The 14,856-nt window shown below is 49.4% G+C and overlaps 1 protein-coding gene across 1 annotated transcript in view; it reads left to right on the forward strand.

The window, feature by feature from the left end:
* LOC132581112 (organic solute transporter subunit alpha-like) overlaps positions 1 to 14,856 on the forward strand; it is a 16,664-nt gene continuing 1,808 nt past the window's right edge. The window contains exons 1-4 of the mRNA XM_060252184.1: positions 1 to 76; positions 6,526 to 6,681; positions 11,014 to 11,125; positions 13,840 to 14,092. Coding sequence (XP_060108167.1) covers positions 6,593 to 6,681; positions 11,014 to 11,125; positions 13,840 to 14,092 — 454 coding nt within the window. The 5' untranslated portion in view covers positions 1 to 76; positions 6,526 to 6,592. The remainder of the gene's footprint in view (positions 77 to 6,525; positions 6,682 to 11,013; positions 11,126 to 13,839; positions 14,093 to 14,856) is intronic.

Consider the following 14,856-nt stretch of genomic DNA (forward strand, 5'->3'; position numbering starts at 1 on the left):
AGGTGTTCAGCTCCACTTCCCTCATCAGCTTGTTCGTCCCACGGGCATCCTTCGTCTGCACGTTTGTAGCCTCCATGTGAGTACGTCTGTAGCCTCCTCACCTCCCATTTCATCTTCGCCACAACTCTGTGAAGTCGTTTAGGCTGACTGCGTTTGACTGGCCCCAGGTCACCCGATGGGCTTTTGTGGCAGGGTGGGGATTTCAACCTGGGTCTCCCAGGCTCTATTCCAACATGCTAACCCAGGGGTTCTGAACCGTCTTGAGTCTGGAATTCTGATACCGCATGGTGGATGCAGCCACAAAATGGCTGCCACAAAACGGCTGCCTCAGGAGGCAAGGACAGTTAGAAAATGATTGCCACAGCTTAACTTGTGCTGTGGTGGCAGCTGCTGCCAAAACAACATTTTACAAATATCTGCACAGTCAATCAAATCTCCAACAGTCACTCAGGAGTAGGGCTGCCAATCCCCAGTTGGGTAACAACTGAAATAAACCACTGTGTTACTTATATATTGCAAATAATTGCTCCACAGATATTTCTTATATCCTATTCATGTATTCTTCACCAAAATCCTTACAAATCTTCATGAATACAGCACAACTCAAAATACAAATTAATTTCCAGTTGCTGTAATGGTACCAAAGTCCACTGTCTGTATCCTTTCGTTGACAGATGTGTGCAGTACCAATAAATGTGCTACTTCTTGCTAGGGTAACAGTCCGAAATCCAACAGGTGTGGCATGTGCTACTTCTTGCTTGGGTAACAATCCGAAATCCAACAGCTGCAGTGACACGGGTTCTAGGTTCAGTCTGTGTTTCATTCACCCTTCTACTGGCCGCTTTTCTTATGTTCTGGAACCCGTGCTTAAGGCAAAAACTCACATGACATGTTACGTCTCTTCAGTTTGCAAGAATGGAGCATGGGTATCTGGGGCTCGGGGCTGTTTTCTGAGATAGAGGCACCAAATTTTCAGTATAGCATCTGGTGCCTCTCCTCAAAACACCCCTGAAGTTTCAAAAGGATTGGACCAGGGGGTCAAATTCTATAAGCCCCCAAAGAAGGTGCTCTTATCCTTCATTATTTCCTATGGAAGGCATTTAAAAGGGTGTGCGGTCCCTTTAAATGTGATGGCCAGAACTCCCTTGGAGTTCATGCTTGTTGCAATCTTGCTCCTGGCTCCACCCCCCCCCCCCAAAGTCCCCAGATAGTTCTTTAATTGGACCTGGCAACCCTAGGATGAAGCAACAAAATGGCTGCCACAAAATGGCCGCCTCAGGCGGCGAAGCCAGCCGCAAAATGATTGCTACTGCTTAGCTTGTGCTGTGGTGGCAGCTGCTGCCAAAGCAACATTTTACAAACATCTGCACAGACAATCAACATCACCTCCTGCCTGGACCTTTTAGCCGGAGGTGCTGGGGACTGAACCGGAGACCTTCTCCATGCCAAGCAGATAGGGTTGCCAAGTCCAATTCAAAAAATATCTGGGGACTTTGGGGGTGGAGCCAGGAGACATTGAGGGTGGAGCCAAGAGCAAGGTTGGGACAAGCATAATTGAACTCCAAAGGGAGCTCTGGCCATCACATTTAAGGGGACTGCACACCTTTTAAATGCCTTCCCTCCATTAGAAATAATGAAAGATAGGGGCAGCTTCTTTGGGGGCTCATAGAACTGGACCCCCTGGCCCAATCTTTTTGAACCTTGGGGGGTATTTTGGGGAGAGGCACTGGATGCTATGCTGCAAATTTGGTGCCTCTACCTCAAAAAACAGCCCCCCCCCGAGCCCCAAATACCAGTGGATGAATTCTCCATATACCGTATGGGAAACCGTCTCCACAGGGAATCATGGAGTGCCCAGCAGACATTTCCCTCCCCACACCCCGCTTTCTGATGACCCTGAAGCAGGGGGAGGGTCTTTAAACCAAGGGATCCTCTGCCCCCACCTGGGGACTGGTAAATACAGAGGATACCTAGTAAATATTTGGCAAAAGATCACAATGTATCCGAGTAGCACATACAAGATTCTTAAAGAAACATTATTTAAAGAAACAATGCAACAAAGTTACATAAAGAATGCAAAAAGTCCCAGTGTACAAAATTCTCTGATACAGTCTGGACTCCAGTACTTAGAATACTGTTTTTTCGTGGAAATAAATCCTCGGAGAAGGAATAATAGGAGACCGGTTTTGGCCACGCCTTCCTCAGTCATGAGTTGCACCTCACATCACTGCGCATTTCTCCTCCTAAGACAAAATGGAAACCAGTACGCAAAATATTTTCCAAAACATTATTAACAAAAATATACAAACCCAACCCCCCCTTTTTAACATACCAGTTTCATAGACGTTCATTCGCTAGTGGGGACCCGGTCCTATTCATTCTATGGGCAACGCCTCACATTGAATCTATGCTGCCCGTCCCGTCCCTACAAGGTCACAGACACTGCTTGCTTTGATATATCCCAGGGGTGGCCAATGGTAGCTCTCCAGATGTTTTTTGCCTACAACTCCCATCAGCCCCAGCCAGCATGGCCAATGGCTAGGGCTGATGGGAGTTGTAGGCAAAAACCATCTGGAGAGCTACCGTTGGCCACCCGATATATCCCATTGCAAAAGGCTTGCCACTAAACTAATTGCAGCTGTTACATCACCTCGCAGTTTTAAAGAGACAACATAACAATATACAATTCACTAACATTGCCAAATATCTCATATCAATTTGGTACTATGCACATGCATTGCTAAAATTCTATTTAGTTACAAATAACACTATTGCCAATTTTTTCCCACAGCATTGTTACAGCAAATTACTGTTACAACAAACAGACCAAACTGCCTCCTATTACAAAAATACAGACCAATCCAGACTCTGGTTTAAACCCACTGGTGACATTGTTCTTAGGGTGTGTATCCAGTAACTTTCTCGTCTCAGACGTTTTTGAATATCTGTCCTGACACAGGGGTGTGCCTCACACTTTTCCAGAACAAAAAAAGCACAAAATCTGAAGGCGAATGATTAGCTTCAGCAAAATGTTGACTTAAAGGAACGTCATTTTGGACTTTCCCTATGAATAATACTTTCCCTATGAAGAAAGGTTGAAACGCTTGGGACTCTTTAGCTTGGAGAAACATCGACTGCGGGGTGACATGATAGAGGTTTACAAGATTATGCATGGGATGGAGAAAGTAGAGAAAGAAGTACTTTTCTCCCTTTCTCACAATACAAGAACTCGTGGGCATTCGATAAAATTGCTGAGCAGACAGGTTAAAACGGATAAAAGGAAGTACTTCTTCACCCAAAGGGTGATTAACATGTGGAATTCACTGCCACAGGAGGTGGTGGCGGCCACAAGCATAGCCAGCTTCAAGAGGGGTTTAGATAAAAATATGGAGCAGAGGTCCATCAGTAGCTATTAGCCACATTGTGTGTGTATATATAAAAATTTTTTGCCACTGTGTGACACAGAGTGTTTGACTGGATGGGCCATTGGCCTGATCCAACATGGCTTGTCTTATGTTCTTATGTCTGGGGCAGTGATGCTTTGTATTCTTGGTGCTTGGGGGGGGGGGAACAGTGGGAGGGCTTCTAGTATCCTGGCCCCACTGATGAACCTCTTGATGGCACTGTGTGACACAAGAGTGTTGGACTGCATGGGCCAATGGCCTGATCCAACATGGCTTCTCTTATGTTCTTATGTGACACAGAGTGTTTGACTGGATGGGCCACTGGCCTGATCCAACAGGGCTTCTCTTATGTTCTTATGTGACACAGAGTGTTGGACTGGATGGGCCACTGGCCTGATCCAACAGGGCTTCTCTTATGTTCTTATGTGACACAGAGTGTTTGACTGGATGGGCCACTGGCCTGATCCAACAGGGCTTCTCTTATGTTCTTATGTGACACAGAGTGTTGGACTGGATGGGCCAATGGCCTGATCCAACATGCCTTCTCTTATGTGACACAGACTGTTGGACTGGATGGGCCACTGGCCTGATCCAACAGGGCTTCTCTTATGTTCTTATGTGACACAGAGTGTTGGACTGGATGGGCCAATGGCCTGATCCAACATGGCTTCTCTTATGTTCTTATGTGACACAGAGTGTTGGACTGGATGGGCCACTGGCCTGATCCAACAGGGCTTCTCTTATGTTCTTATGTGACACAGAGTGTTGGACTGGATGGGCCAATGGCCTGATCCAACATGGCTTCTCTTATGTTCTTATGTGACACAGAGTGTTGGACTGGATGGGCCACTGGCCTGATCCAACAGGGCTTCTCTTATGTTCTTATGTGACACAGAGTGTTGGACTGGATGGGCCACTGGCCTGATCCAACAGGGCTTCTCTTATGTTCTTATGTGACACAGAGTGTTTGACTGGATGGGCCACTGGCCTGATCCAACAGGGCTTCTCTTATGTTCTTATGTGACACAGAGTGTTGGACTGGATGGGCCACTGGCCTGATCCAACAGGGCTTCTCTTATGTTCTTATGTGACACAGACTGTTTGACTGGATGGGCCATTGGCCTGATCTAACATGGCTTCTCTTATGTTCTTATGTGAGCAATGTTCACAAATCCTTATCCTAACAGTCCTAATTTCTGGAGGACGCTTCCGTCCTAGACCCATGCCAGTCCGGCTTTCGCCCGGGCCATGGGACAGAAACAGTCCTGGTCGCCCTCATGGATGACCTCCGACGGCAACTGGATCGAGGCGGCTCGGCAGTACTGCTGTTGTTAGACCTATCGGCGGCGTTCGATATGGTTGACCACCGGCTGCTGACCCGCCGCCTCGCCGACGCAGGAATTCGGGGGCTAGCCTTACAGTGGCTCTCCTCCTTTCTTGAGGGTCGGGGACAAAGGGTGGCAATCGGGGGGGAACTGTCTCAGAGGTATCCACTCCATTGCGGAGTGCCTCAGGGGGCAGTCCTCTCCCCGATGCTGTTTAACATCTTTATGCGCCCCCTTGCCCAGATTGCACGGAGGTATGGGCTGGGTTGCCATCAATATGCAGATGACACCCAGCTCTATCTATTGATGGACGGCCGGGCTGGTGATGTCCCAGCAAATTTGGACCGGGCACTACAAGCCGTGGCTGACTGGCTCAGGCTGAGCGGGCTGAAGTTGAATCCGGCGAAGACTGAGGTCCTTTGCGTGGGCCGTGGCGGACTGGGAGGGGAGACTACTTTACCGGCCTTTGACGGTGTGCCACTGGTACCGGTGCGCAAAGTCAAGAGCCTGGGGGTGCTACTGGAGTCCTCCCTATCAATGGAGGCCCAAGTAGCTGCCACTGCTAGATCCGCCTTCTTCTATCTCAAGAGGGCGAGGCAGTTGGCCCCCTTCCTGGAACGCGCCGACCTGGCAACTGTGATCCACGCAACGGTCACTTCGAGGTTAGACTACTGCAATGCCCTCTACATGGGGCTGCCCTTGTACCGAACACGGAGACTCCAGGTAGTCCAGAACGCGGCGGCCAGGCTGCTGGAGGGACTACCACGGTGGGAGCCTGCACGGCCTGGGCTGCGCAATCTGCACTGGCTGCCGGTTGTCTACCGTGTTCGCTATAAGGTGCTGGTTATTACCTTTAAAGCCCTATATGGCCGAGGACCTGCCTACCTAAAGGACCGCCTCTCCCCATATGTACCCCGGAGAGCACTGAGGTCTGGTTCTCAGAACTTATTAACAATCCCTGGGCCAAGAGAAGTTAGGTTGAAGGCCACTAGGGAGCAGGCCTTCTCGGTGATAGCCCCTCGCTGGTGGAATGATCTCCCAGAGATGGTGCGAGCCCTGCGGGACCTGAACCAATTCCGCAGGGCTTGCAAAACATTTCTTTTTCAGTTAGCATTTGAGTCACCATGTGGTAACTAAGACAGAACCTGATTAATGAATGAATAGACACTTAGCCATCTTAAATACATCATTTTAGCACCTATTTTTATATCTTATATGTTTATATGTTTTTATGTATTTTAAATAATTTATTGTAATTAATGTTTAAATTGTTATGTTTTATGAATCACGGGACTCCCATGTCTATTATTGTTTAATGTGAATCATGAGACTCCCGTGTCTGTTAGCCGCCCTGAGCCCGCTTAGCGGGGAGGGCGGGATATAAAAATAAAATATTATTATTATTATTATTATTATTATTATTATTATTAATTGTAGAGCCCACATATAATTTTAAACATACACATTTTATTAGATATATGGCTCTTTTACTTCCACAGGTTGTCCAGGTTGGCCATTTCTTCTTAAAATGTGGTAAAATCAATTCATCTGTACGCCGTTCCAATTCGCATGCAGAGCAAGCCCTGCACGGGAAGTGCCCTTTAAGGGCTGTGGTTTCCTTCCTAATATCAGTTTTCATATCAGCTCTAATCAACATATTCCTAAAGCTTCTGGTCTTCCTCAGTCCAATAAAGGGAGCCCACCTGGGGATTAGCAGCCCTGCAAGCAGAGGCCTGCGCTGAGCCACAACCCTTCCTCCATGCATTTTAACAGCCCTCCCCTTCCTGTTGCTACAGCTACCACTCCATCACCCTTTGGAAATTCCTGGCCTTGATTCGTGATTTCTTCGGCGGTTCAGACCAAATGCTCCAGCGGCTGGAGGGGCAGAGAGTTTCTCCGGACCCGTTTCCGTGTTGCTGCTGCTGCTGTCTTCCTGAGATCGCCGCCAGCCGGTAAGACAGGGGTGGGGAACGTTCAGCTCGAGGGCCATTTATGGCCCTCGAGATCACTTTGTCCGGCCCTCAGGGATTGACCTAGGCATTTGCCTAGAGTGGCAGGCTGGGTGTGTGTGTGTGCCAGATTAGGCTCTCCCCACATGACTTCAAATAGAAAAATAATTATTTGTATTAATTTTGCTGGCCTTAATCATTCTCCCTCGGCAGAGCACTGTTTTAAGTTGATAATTTTGTATGGCCCACGAATGATGTTATAAACATCCAAATGGCCCTTGGCAGAAAAAACGTTCCCCACCCCGCGGTAAGAGCTGTCTTTGGGCCCAGAAGCTAAAGATAGTCTCTGGGAGCCATGCCCTAGTGTTGCCAACTACCAGGTGGGGCCTGAGGTTCTCCCAGAATTACAAGGGACTGGCAGGTGAGAAATCTCAGTTCTCCTGGAGGAAATGGACACTTTGTAAGGTGGACTCTATGACATTGTACCCTGCTAAGATTCCTGGCCTCCCCAAACACTGCGGCCTCCAACCTCTGCCCCCAAATCTCCAGGAATTTCCCTACCCAGAGTTCGTGGCCCTCTTTGCAATTTGTTTTTCCTTATCAACTCTAGGGTTGCCAAGTCCGACTCAAGAAATATCTGGGGACTTTGGGGGTGGAGCCAGGAGCAAGGGTGTGACCAGCATAACTGAACTTATCTGGGAGAACCGGGTTTGATTCCCCACTCCTCCACTTGCACCTGCTGGAATGGCCTTGGGTCAGCCCCACCATTCTCTATGGAGATCAATTCCCATAGGGTATAATGGAGAATTTATCTCTGGGTATCTGGCCAGCCATCCCATTTAAAGGGGTTGTGCTCCTTTTAAATGCCTTCCTTCCATAGGAAATAATGGAGGATAGGGGCTCTTCCTTTGGGGGCTCATAGAATTGGACCCCCTGGTCCAATCCTTTTGAAACTTGGGGGGTGTTTTGATGAGAGGCACCAGATGCTATGCTGCAAATTTGGTGCCTCTATCTCAATAAACAGCCCCACTGGAGCCCCAGATGCCCAGAGATAAATTCTCCATTATACCCTATGGGAATTGATCTCCCTAGAGAACGGTGGGGCTGACCCAAGGCCATTCCAGCAGCTGCAAGTGGAGGAGTGGGGGAATCAAATCCTGTGAGGAAGATGGGACTGAGAGAGCTCCGGTAGAAGCTGCCCTTTCAAGGACAACTCCTGCCAGAGCTATGGCTGACCCAAGGCCATTCCAGCAGCTGCAAGTGAGGAGTGGGGAATCAAATCCTGTGAGGAAGATGGAGCTGAGAGAGTTCTGGTAGAAGCTGCCCTTTCAAGGACAACCTCTGTGGGAGCTATGGCTGACCCAAGGCCATTCCAGCAGCTGCAAGTGAGGAGTGGGGAATCGAACCCTGTGAGGAAGATGGAGCCTAGAGAGTTCTGGTAGAAGCTGCCCTTTCAAGGACAACCTCTGTGGGAGCTATGGCTGACCCAAGGCCATTCCAGCAGCTGCAAGTGAGGAGTGGGGAATCGAACCCTGTGAGGAAGATGGAGCTGAGAGAGTTCTGGTAGAAGCTGCCCTTTCAAGGACACCCTCTGTGGGAGCTATGGCTGACCCAAGGCCATTCCAGCAGCTGCAAGTGAGGAGTGGGGAATCAAACCTGGTTCTCCCAGATAAGAGTCCGGGCACTCCACCACTACACCAAACTGGCAGCAGCCGATACAATTTCATGGAAAATTTAGTACTTCTACAAAACACTAATCTCTGCAGCATCTATAAGATCATATCCATAACAATACGATTAACAGCACTGCTCATAAATTACAGTAAGCCGTTCATTAAAGTCCTAACGTACGTCATTGCTTCAGAAGCCTTTCGAAGATTTAGAAAGGCGATCCTGCCGCTCCCCTCGCGGGGGATTGAAGTGCCAGCGTGCTCCAGCAGTCCTGTGGCCAATATTGATCTTAAACGTTTGATCGATGTCTCAATAAGAATTTTAATCCAGCCACAATCAAGGCTTCAGTTCTTGGAAAAACAAACCAGTGGGCGTGTGGAGAACCTCTGATGGGGACGCACATGTGTCACCGTTTTGGACCCCGTCTTTTATCGAAGAGGCGTCTCCCACTCATCAACTTGCCCAGGTAGCCTCACAGCACGCAGTTTTCCGTGATTTCCCACCCAGGGATTGGCAACCTTAATCAACTCTGATCTTACAGTTTTTTAAAGGCCTTGTACAGTCCAGCTTGCAAATCCTTTAGTGACACTGAACTTTGAAATTAGAGATCCATATGCCATTTGCCTAGGTCTGGGTGGGAAAGACCTGGAGATTTGGGGGGTGGAGTTTTGGGAAGGGAGGGCTCTCAGCAGGGTACAATGCCATAGAGCAGGGGTGGCCAACGGTAGCTCTCCAGATGTCTTTTGCCTACAACTCCCATCAGCCCCAGCCATTGGCCATGCTGGCTGGGGCTGATGGGAATTGTAGGCAAAAAAAAAAAAAAAATCTGGAGAGCTACCGCTGGCCACCCCTGATACAGAGTCCAACCTCCAAAGCGTTTTCTCTGGGGGAAATTATCTCTGTAGTCTGGAGTTCAGCTGTAATGAGAGCTGTGAGCTCCACGTTGGGAAATATCTGGGGTTTGGGGGGGGGGGGCTGAAGCCTGAAGAGGGCAGAGTATGGGGAGGGACTTCAATGGGGTATAATGCCATAGATCCCGCCTTCCAAAGTGGCCATTTTCTCCAGGTGAACTGATCTCTGTCACTTGGAAATCGGTCCAGATAGCAGCCCTCACCAACAGCAATAAAAAAGGTAACGCACCAGTAAAAAAGGTAAAGCACCAGACTGCAAGCACCAGTCGTTTCCATCTCTGGGGTGACGTTGCTTTCACAACGTTTTCACAGCAGACTTTTGACGGGGTGGTTTGCCATTGCCTTCCCCAGTCATCTACACTTTCCCCCCAGCAAGCTGGGTACTCATTTTACCGACCTCGGAAGGATGGAAGGCTGAGTCAACCTCGAGCCGGCTACCTGAAAACCCAGCTTCCACCGGGGTTCGAACTCAGTTCATGAGCAGAGCTTAGGACTGCGGTACTGCAGCTTTAACACTCTGCACCACGGGGCTCTTATACCAATAGCAGTACACCAGTATAATTTCATTGATGTCCCATTCTGCAGTCTAGTTCAGGGGTCCGCAACCCCTCGGCTGTGGACTGGTACTGGTCCATGGCCTGTTAGCAACCGGGCTGTGAGTTGTATCATTATTTCATTATATATTACAATCAGTGCTCCCTCTAAGCTGAGTTAGCGTGAGCTAGCGCACAGATTTTTAGCCTCTAGCTCATATATTTTTGTCTGAGCTCAGGAAGGATGACCCCAGAGCACAATAATTTATGCAGGAGTTCACAACTTTAATGCCAGCAGCTCCAAACTTTAATATCAGTAGCTCATAAAGTAGAATTTTTGCTCATAAGACGCTGCAGCTTAGAGGGAACATTGATTACAATGTAGTAATAATAATAACATTGGATTCATATCCTGCCCTCCACTGTGAATCTCAGAGTGGCTCACAATCTCCTTTATCTTTCTCCCCCACATCAAACACCCTGTAAGGTGGGTGGGGCTGAGAGAGCTCTGACAGAAGCCCTTTCAAGGACAACTCTTGCGAGAACAATGGCTGACCCAAGGCCATTCCAGCAGCTGCAAGTGGAGGAGTGGGGAATCAAACCCTGTGGTGTAGGTGGAGCTGAGAGAGCTCTCCCAGAAGTTGCCCTTTCAAGAACAACTCTGTGAGAGCTATGGCTGACCCAAGGCCATTCCAGCAGCTGCAAGTGGAGGAGTGGGGGAATCAAACCTGGTTCTCCCAGTCTGCACACTTAACCACCACACCAAAATAAAGTGCACAATTGTATCATCCCAAAACCATCTTGTCCCCCACCTGGTCCATGGGAAATCTGTCTTCCACAAAAAAGGTCCCTGGTGCCAAAAAGGTTGGGGACCACTGTTCTAGTTCAAAGAACAGCGAATCTATCATTAAATTTATGAAGTTTGGATCTCTCAGGGTTTCCGGTGACTAGTTCTGTACTGGGCAAGGCTTTCTTTTTGTAGCGGGAACGCCTTTGCAAATTAGGCCACACCCCGCTGTAAGAAGAGCCCTGTAAGCTCTTGGAGGATTGGTTACATCAGGGGTGTGTGGCCTAATATGCAAAGGAGTTCCTGCTACCCCCCCCCCAAAAAAGCCTTAGTGCTGCTTAATGTAAAGATAGTAGATTTTAGAGTCTGTGGGATGGGCAACATTCCTTCTCTCTCACACACACGGCCAATCCATCTTTCCTTCCTTCCACAGGTCAAACTTACGATACATGACAGTGGCCGTGTACCAACTGTCTCTCATCCGGACCATCCTCTTTTTTGTCACCCTGATCCTTTGGACTGATGAGAAATACGACTACGGAGATGTGAGTGGCTTCTGTTCCCCATTGTCACGGCCAACGGGGTTGCACAGGGGCTAAGGATGAAAAACGCACGTGGGTTTATCTCAGATGTCACCGTGAAGCATCCAATGGCCCCACGGCATTTCCGCTGGGGTCTCTGGATAGGTTCCAAAGTGGTGGGTGGCAGGCTGTGGATGTTGGATTGACGGCAGCTTTTCCACTGGGTTGGGTTGCACGGAACTCAGCTGCTCTGGGCTGCCAGTGGGAAAGAAAGCAGTTTGATTCAATTTAGTTTAATTTTTAGATTTATACCCTGCCCTAACCCGCAAGTGGGCTCAGGGCGGCTCACAAACAATAAACAAGAGTTAAAACTGGAGAGCCAGTTTGGTGTAATGGTTAAGTGTGCGGACTCTTATCTGGGAGAACCGGGTTTGATTCCCCACTCCTCCACTTGCACCTGCTAGCATGGCCTTGGATCCGCCATAGCTCTGGCAGAGGTTGTCCTTGAAAGGGCAGCTGCTGTGAGAGCCCTCTCCAGCCCCACCCACCTCACAGGGTGTCTGTTGTGGGGGAGGAAGGGAAAGGAGATTGTGAGCCGCTCTGAGACTCTTCGGAGTGGAGGGCGGGATAGAAATCCAATATCTTCATCTACCTCACAGGGTGTCTGTTGTGGGGGAGGAAGGTAAAGGAGATTGTGAGCCGCTCTGAGACTCTTCAGAGTGGAGGGCGGGATAGAAATCCAATATCTTCATCTACCTCACAGGGTGTCTGTTGTGGGGGAGGAAGGTAAAGGAGATTGTGAGCCGCTCTGAGACTCTTCGGAGTGGAGGGCGGGATATAAATCCAATATCTTCATCTACCTCACAGGGTGTCTGTTGTGGGGGAGGAAGGGAAAGGAGATTGTGAGCCGCTCTGAGACTCTTCGGAGTGGAGAGCAGGATATAAATCCAATATCTTCATCTACCTCACAGGGTGTCTGTTGTGGGGAGGAAGGGAAAGGAGACTGTGAGCCACTCTGAGACTCTTCGGAGTGGAGGGCGGGATAGAAATCCAATATCTTCAATATCTTCATTTAAAACAATACCATAAAAACAGACATTCCAAAAAAGGAGCAGCGCAGTAAACAGACTTACAGACATAGGCGGGAAACAGCATGCGGCTGATGGCTAGTAGCATAACATAACACAATCATGGTGAAATGCTGGGGGAAGTGATGACTTTCAAAGGACGCCTGCTGGATTAATCGAAAGCCTGGTGGAAGAGCTCCATCTTACAGGCCCTGCAAAGCCTGGATAAGTCCCACAGGGCCCATATCTCTAGTGGGAGCTCATTCCACCAGACCAGGGGCCCAGACCGAAAAGGCCCTGGCCCTTATTGAAGCCAGCCAGGCATCCTTAGGACCAGGGCCCATGAGAAGATGTTGAGCAACAGACCTCAGAGCCCGGGAGGGTTCATATGGGGAGAGGCGGTCCCAAAGATATGCAGTTCTTGATTCTCACAGGGACTGTAGGAACCACACACAAACGCTGACCCAAGCCACCCAATTCCTGCACATGCGTATTAAGTACCATCAAGTTGTTTCACATCGCCTCCTGCCTGTAAAATGAGGACTCAGCTTGCTGGGGAGAAAGCGTAAACGACTGGGGAAGGCAATGGCAAACTGCCCCGAAAAAAGTCTGCATCTTTGTCGCCCTCCTCTGGACCCCGTTCCAGCTTGTCTATAGCCTTCTTAAAATGTGGTGCCCAAAACTGAACACAAGGAGAAACAGAATGTTAGAGCAGCACGCGTTGATCCGTGTTTGAAATAGATGTACTGTGACTCTGAGAAGCAGCGTCTTTGAGAGAAAAGGCTGAGGAAGGACTGAGGACATGAAACCGTGGGAAATCCTGGTGATACAGTTCCTTACTCTCTCTATTGGAATTTTACAGCTGAACACTTAAAAGGCTCCACCCAAAGCCATGGACTTATGAATTGTTTCAATAGAGACAGCTGCCTGATGGAACATGGAATAGTGACACGACTGCTTGGGGGAAGAGAACACCTTGTGTTTCAAGCTTCGAGTGGCTGCATATTACATGTATTTGTTGAAAGTTTTGTTACTGTATTCAGGGGCTGTTTTCTAGAAAAATAGGTGGCAGAGCTCATTAGCATATACCCCCCAGCAACCCGATGCAAGAAATGAGAGCCCCGGGTGAGCGTGGCCTGCTTGGACTGGATCCAGCCACCCAAGCAGGTCTCGCTCACCTGGGGCTCTCCTGGGCTGCCCTCCCCCACCCAGTCAAAAGACCAGCAAGCTACATGCCATCCAAAATCACATAAGAAGTGAAGAAAGGGTGGTGCAGGCTTCTCCAGGGGTTAATGAGGGCTGCTGGGGTGTGGCAAAGCCCCTGGTGGCTGGCTGGCTGCGGCTCTCCTAATCCAGGGATTGTTATGCAGCTGCACCTACTACTCAATGGACAAGGTAGGTGGGGAGGAAGAGGGGGAACCCTCAGAAAGGTTCAGGAACTGCGCTTCCGTGAGCTCCTGCTGAATCTGAGGCCTGATTATATTGCACTGAATAGAATGCATGTACACACTGTAGGTGCAAAGGTGTTTTTTCACCGGCGATTATTCTTGCAGTTCTTTTTCTCCCATAGGTCAGGCTGACCCCGATTTCTAGAAGGCATTCCAAGATACACCATGCCCCGCTCCAGAGAGCCGTCTGCCTTTCCTTCACTTGCCCTTTCTTCTTTCCCAGGTGGGCTACACCAACCCCAACTCCTACATCAACGCCATCATCGGCATCTCCACCTTCCTCTCCTTCTACGGCTACCTGCTCTTCTACAAGGCCACCAAGCCAGCCCTGGTGGGCTACAGCCTGCGCTCCAAGTTTGTCTGCATCATCTTGGTCCTCGTCCTCTGCGGCCTGCAGAGCGGGATCTTGGAGACGATGGGGGCTGTCGGAGCCATCCCGTGCAGCCCGCCCCTCTCCCCTGACACCCGCTCCCAAAGTAAGTTGGCTTTGACAGGGTGGGCAAGGGGTAGTGGTTAAAATGTTGGGAGATCCAGGTTCAAATCCTCACTTTGGGTAACCTTCTGTCAGTCACATCCGCTCCGTCTGACCTACCTAGGGTTGCCAAGTTCCCTGCAGCCTCCGGCAGGGGACAGTTTTCACATGTGCATGATGTCATCGCTACAGCGACGTTACACGCTGGCCACTGTAGGCATTTCTGCTTAAACTCGATGTTTTTTTCCAGACGCTCTAGCATTTTGGCAGGTAAAAACTCTATGGTACCATAAAACCTCTATGGTACCATAGAGTTTTCCCTCCCAAAATGCTAGAGCATCCGGGAAAAACAATAGAGTGTTCCCAGAAACGCCTAGAGCAGCCAGCAATGTTGGGGGAGGTTCCCCTCGCCGGCCCAATGAGGGCTGGCGGGTTGGGAACCTCCTGGGTGGGAGAACCCCCGCCTGGCCCAGGGGCTTGGTAGCCCTAGTCCTACCTCACAGGGTTGGAGCTGACTCCGCTGTTGGACAACTCTGACTATAAAAAAAGTTTTTCCTACCATCCAGCCAGTACCTTCCTGTCCTTAATTCAAACCCATGATTGCGAGTCCTCCCCTCTGCTGCCAGCAGGAACAGCTCCTTGCCCTCCTCTAAGTGACAGCCCTTCAGATACTTCAAGAGAGCCATCGTGTCCCCTGTGAAACCAAAACAAATTCACGGCCCTGTGCGGAATGGACACTAGCCAATCAACAGACCTACACCCAGGGGA

The sequence above is a fragment of the Heteronotia binoei genome, chromosome 13 (genome assembly GCF_032191835.1).
Source record: "Heteronotia binoei isolate CCM8104 ecotype False Entrance Well chromosome 13, APGP_CSIRO_Hbin_v1, whole genome shotgun sequence".
Taxonomy (NCBI): Eukaryota; Metazoa; Chordata; class Lepidosauria; order Squamata; family Gekkonidae; genus Heteronotia; species Heteronotia binoei.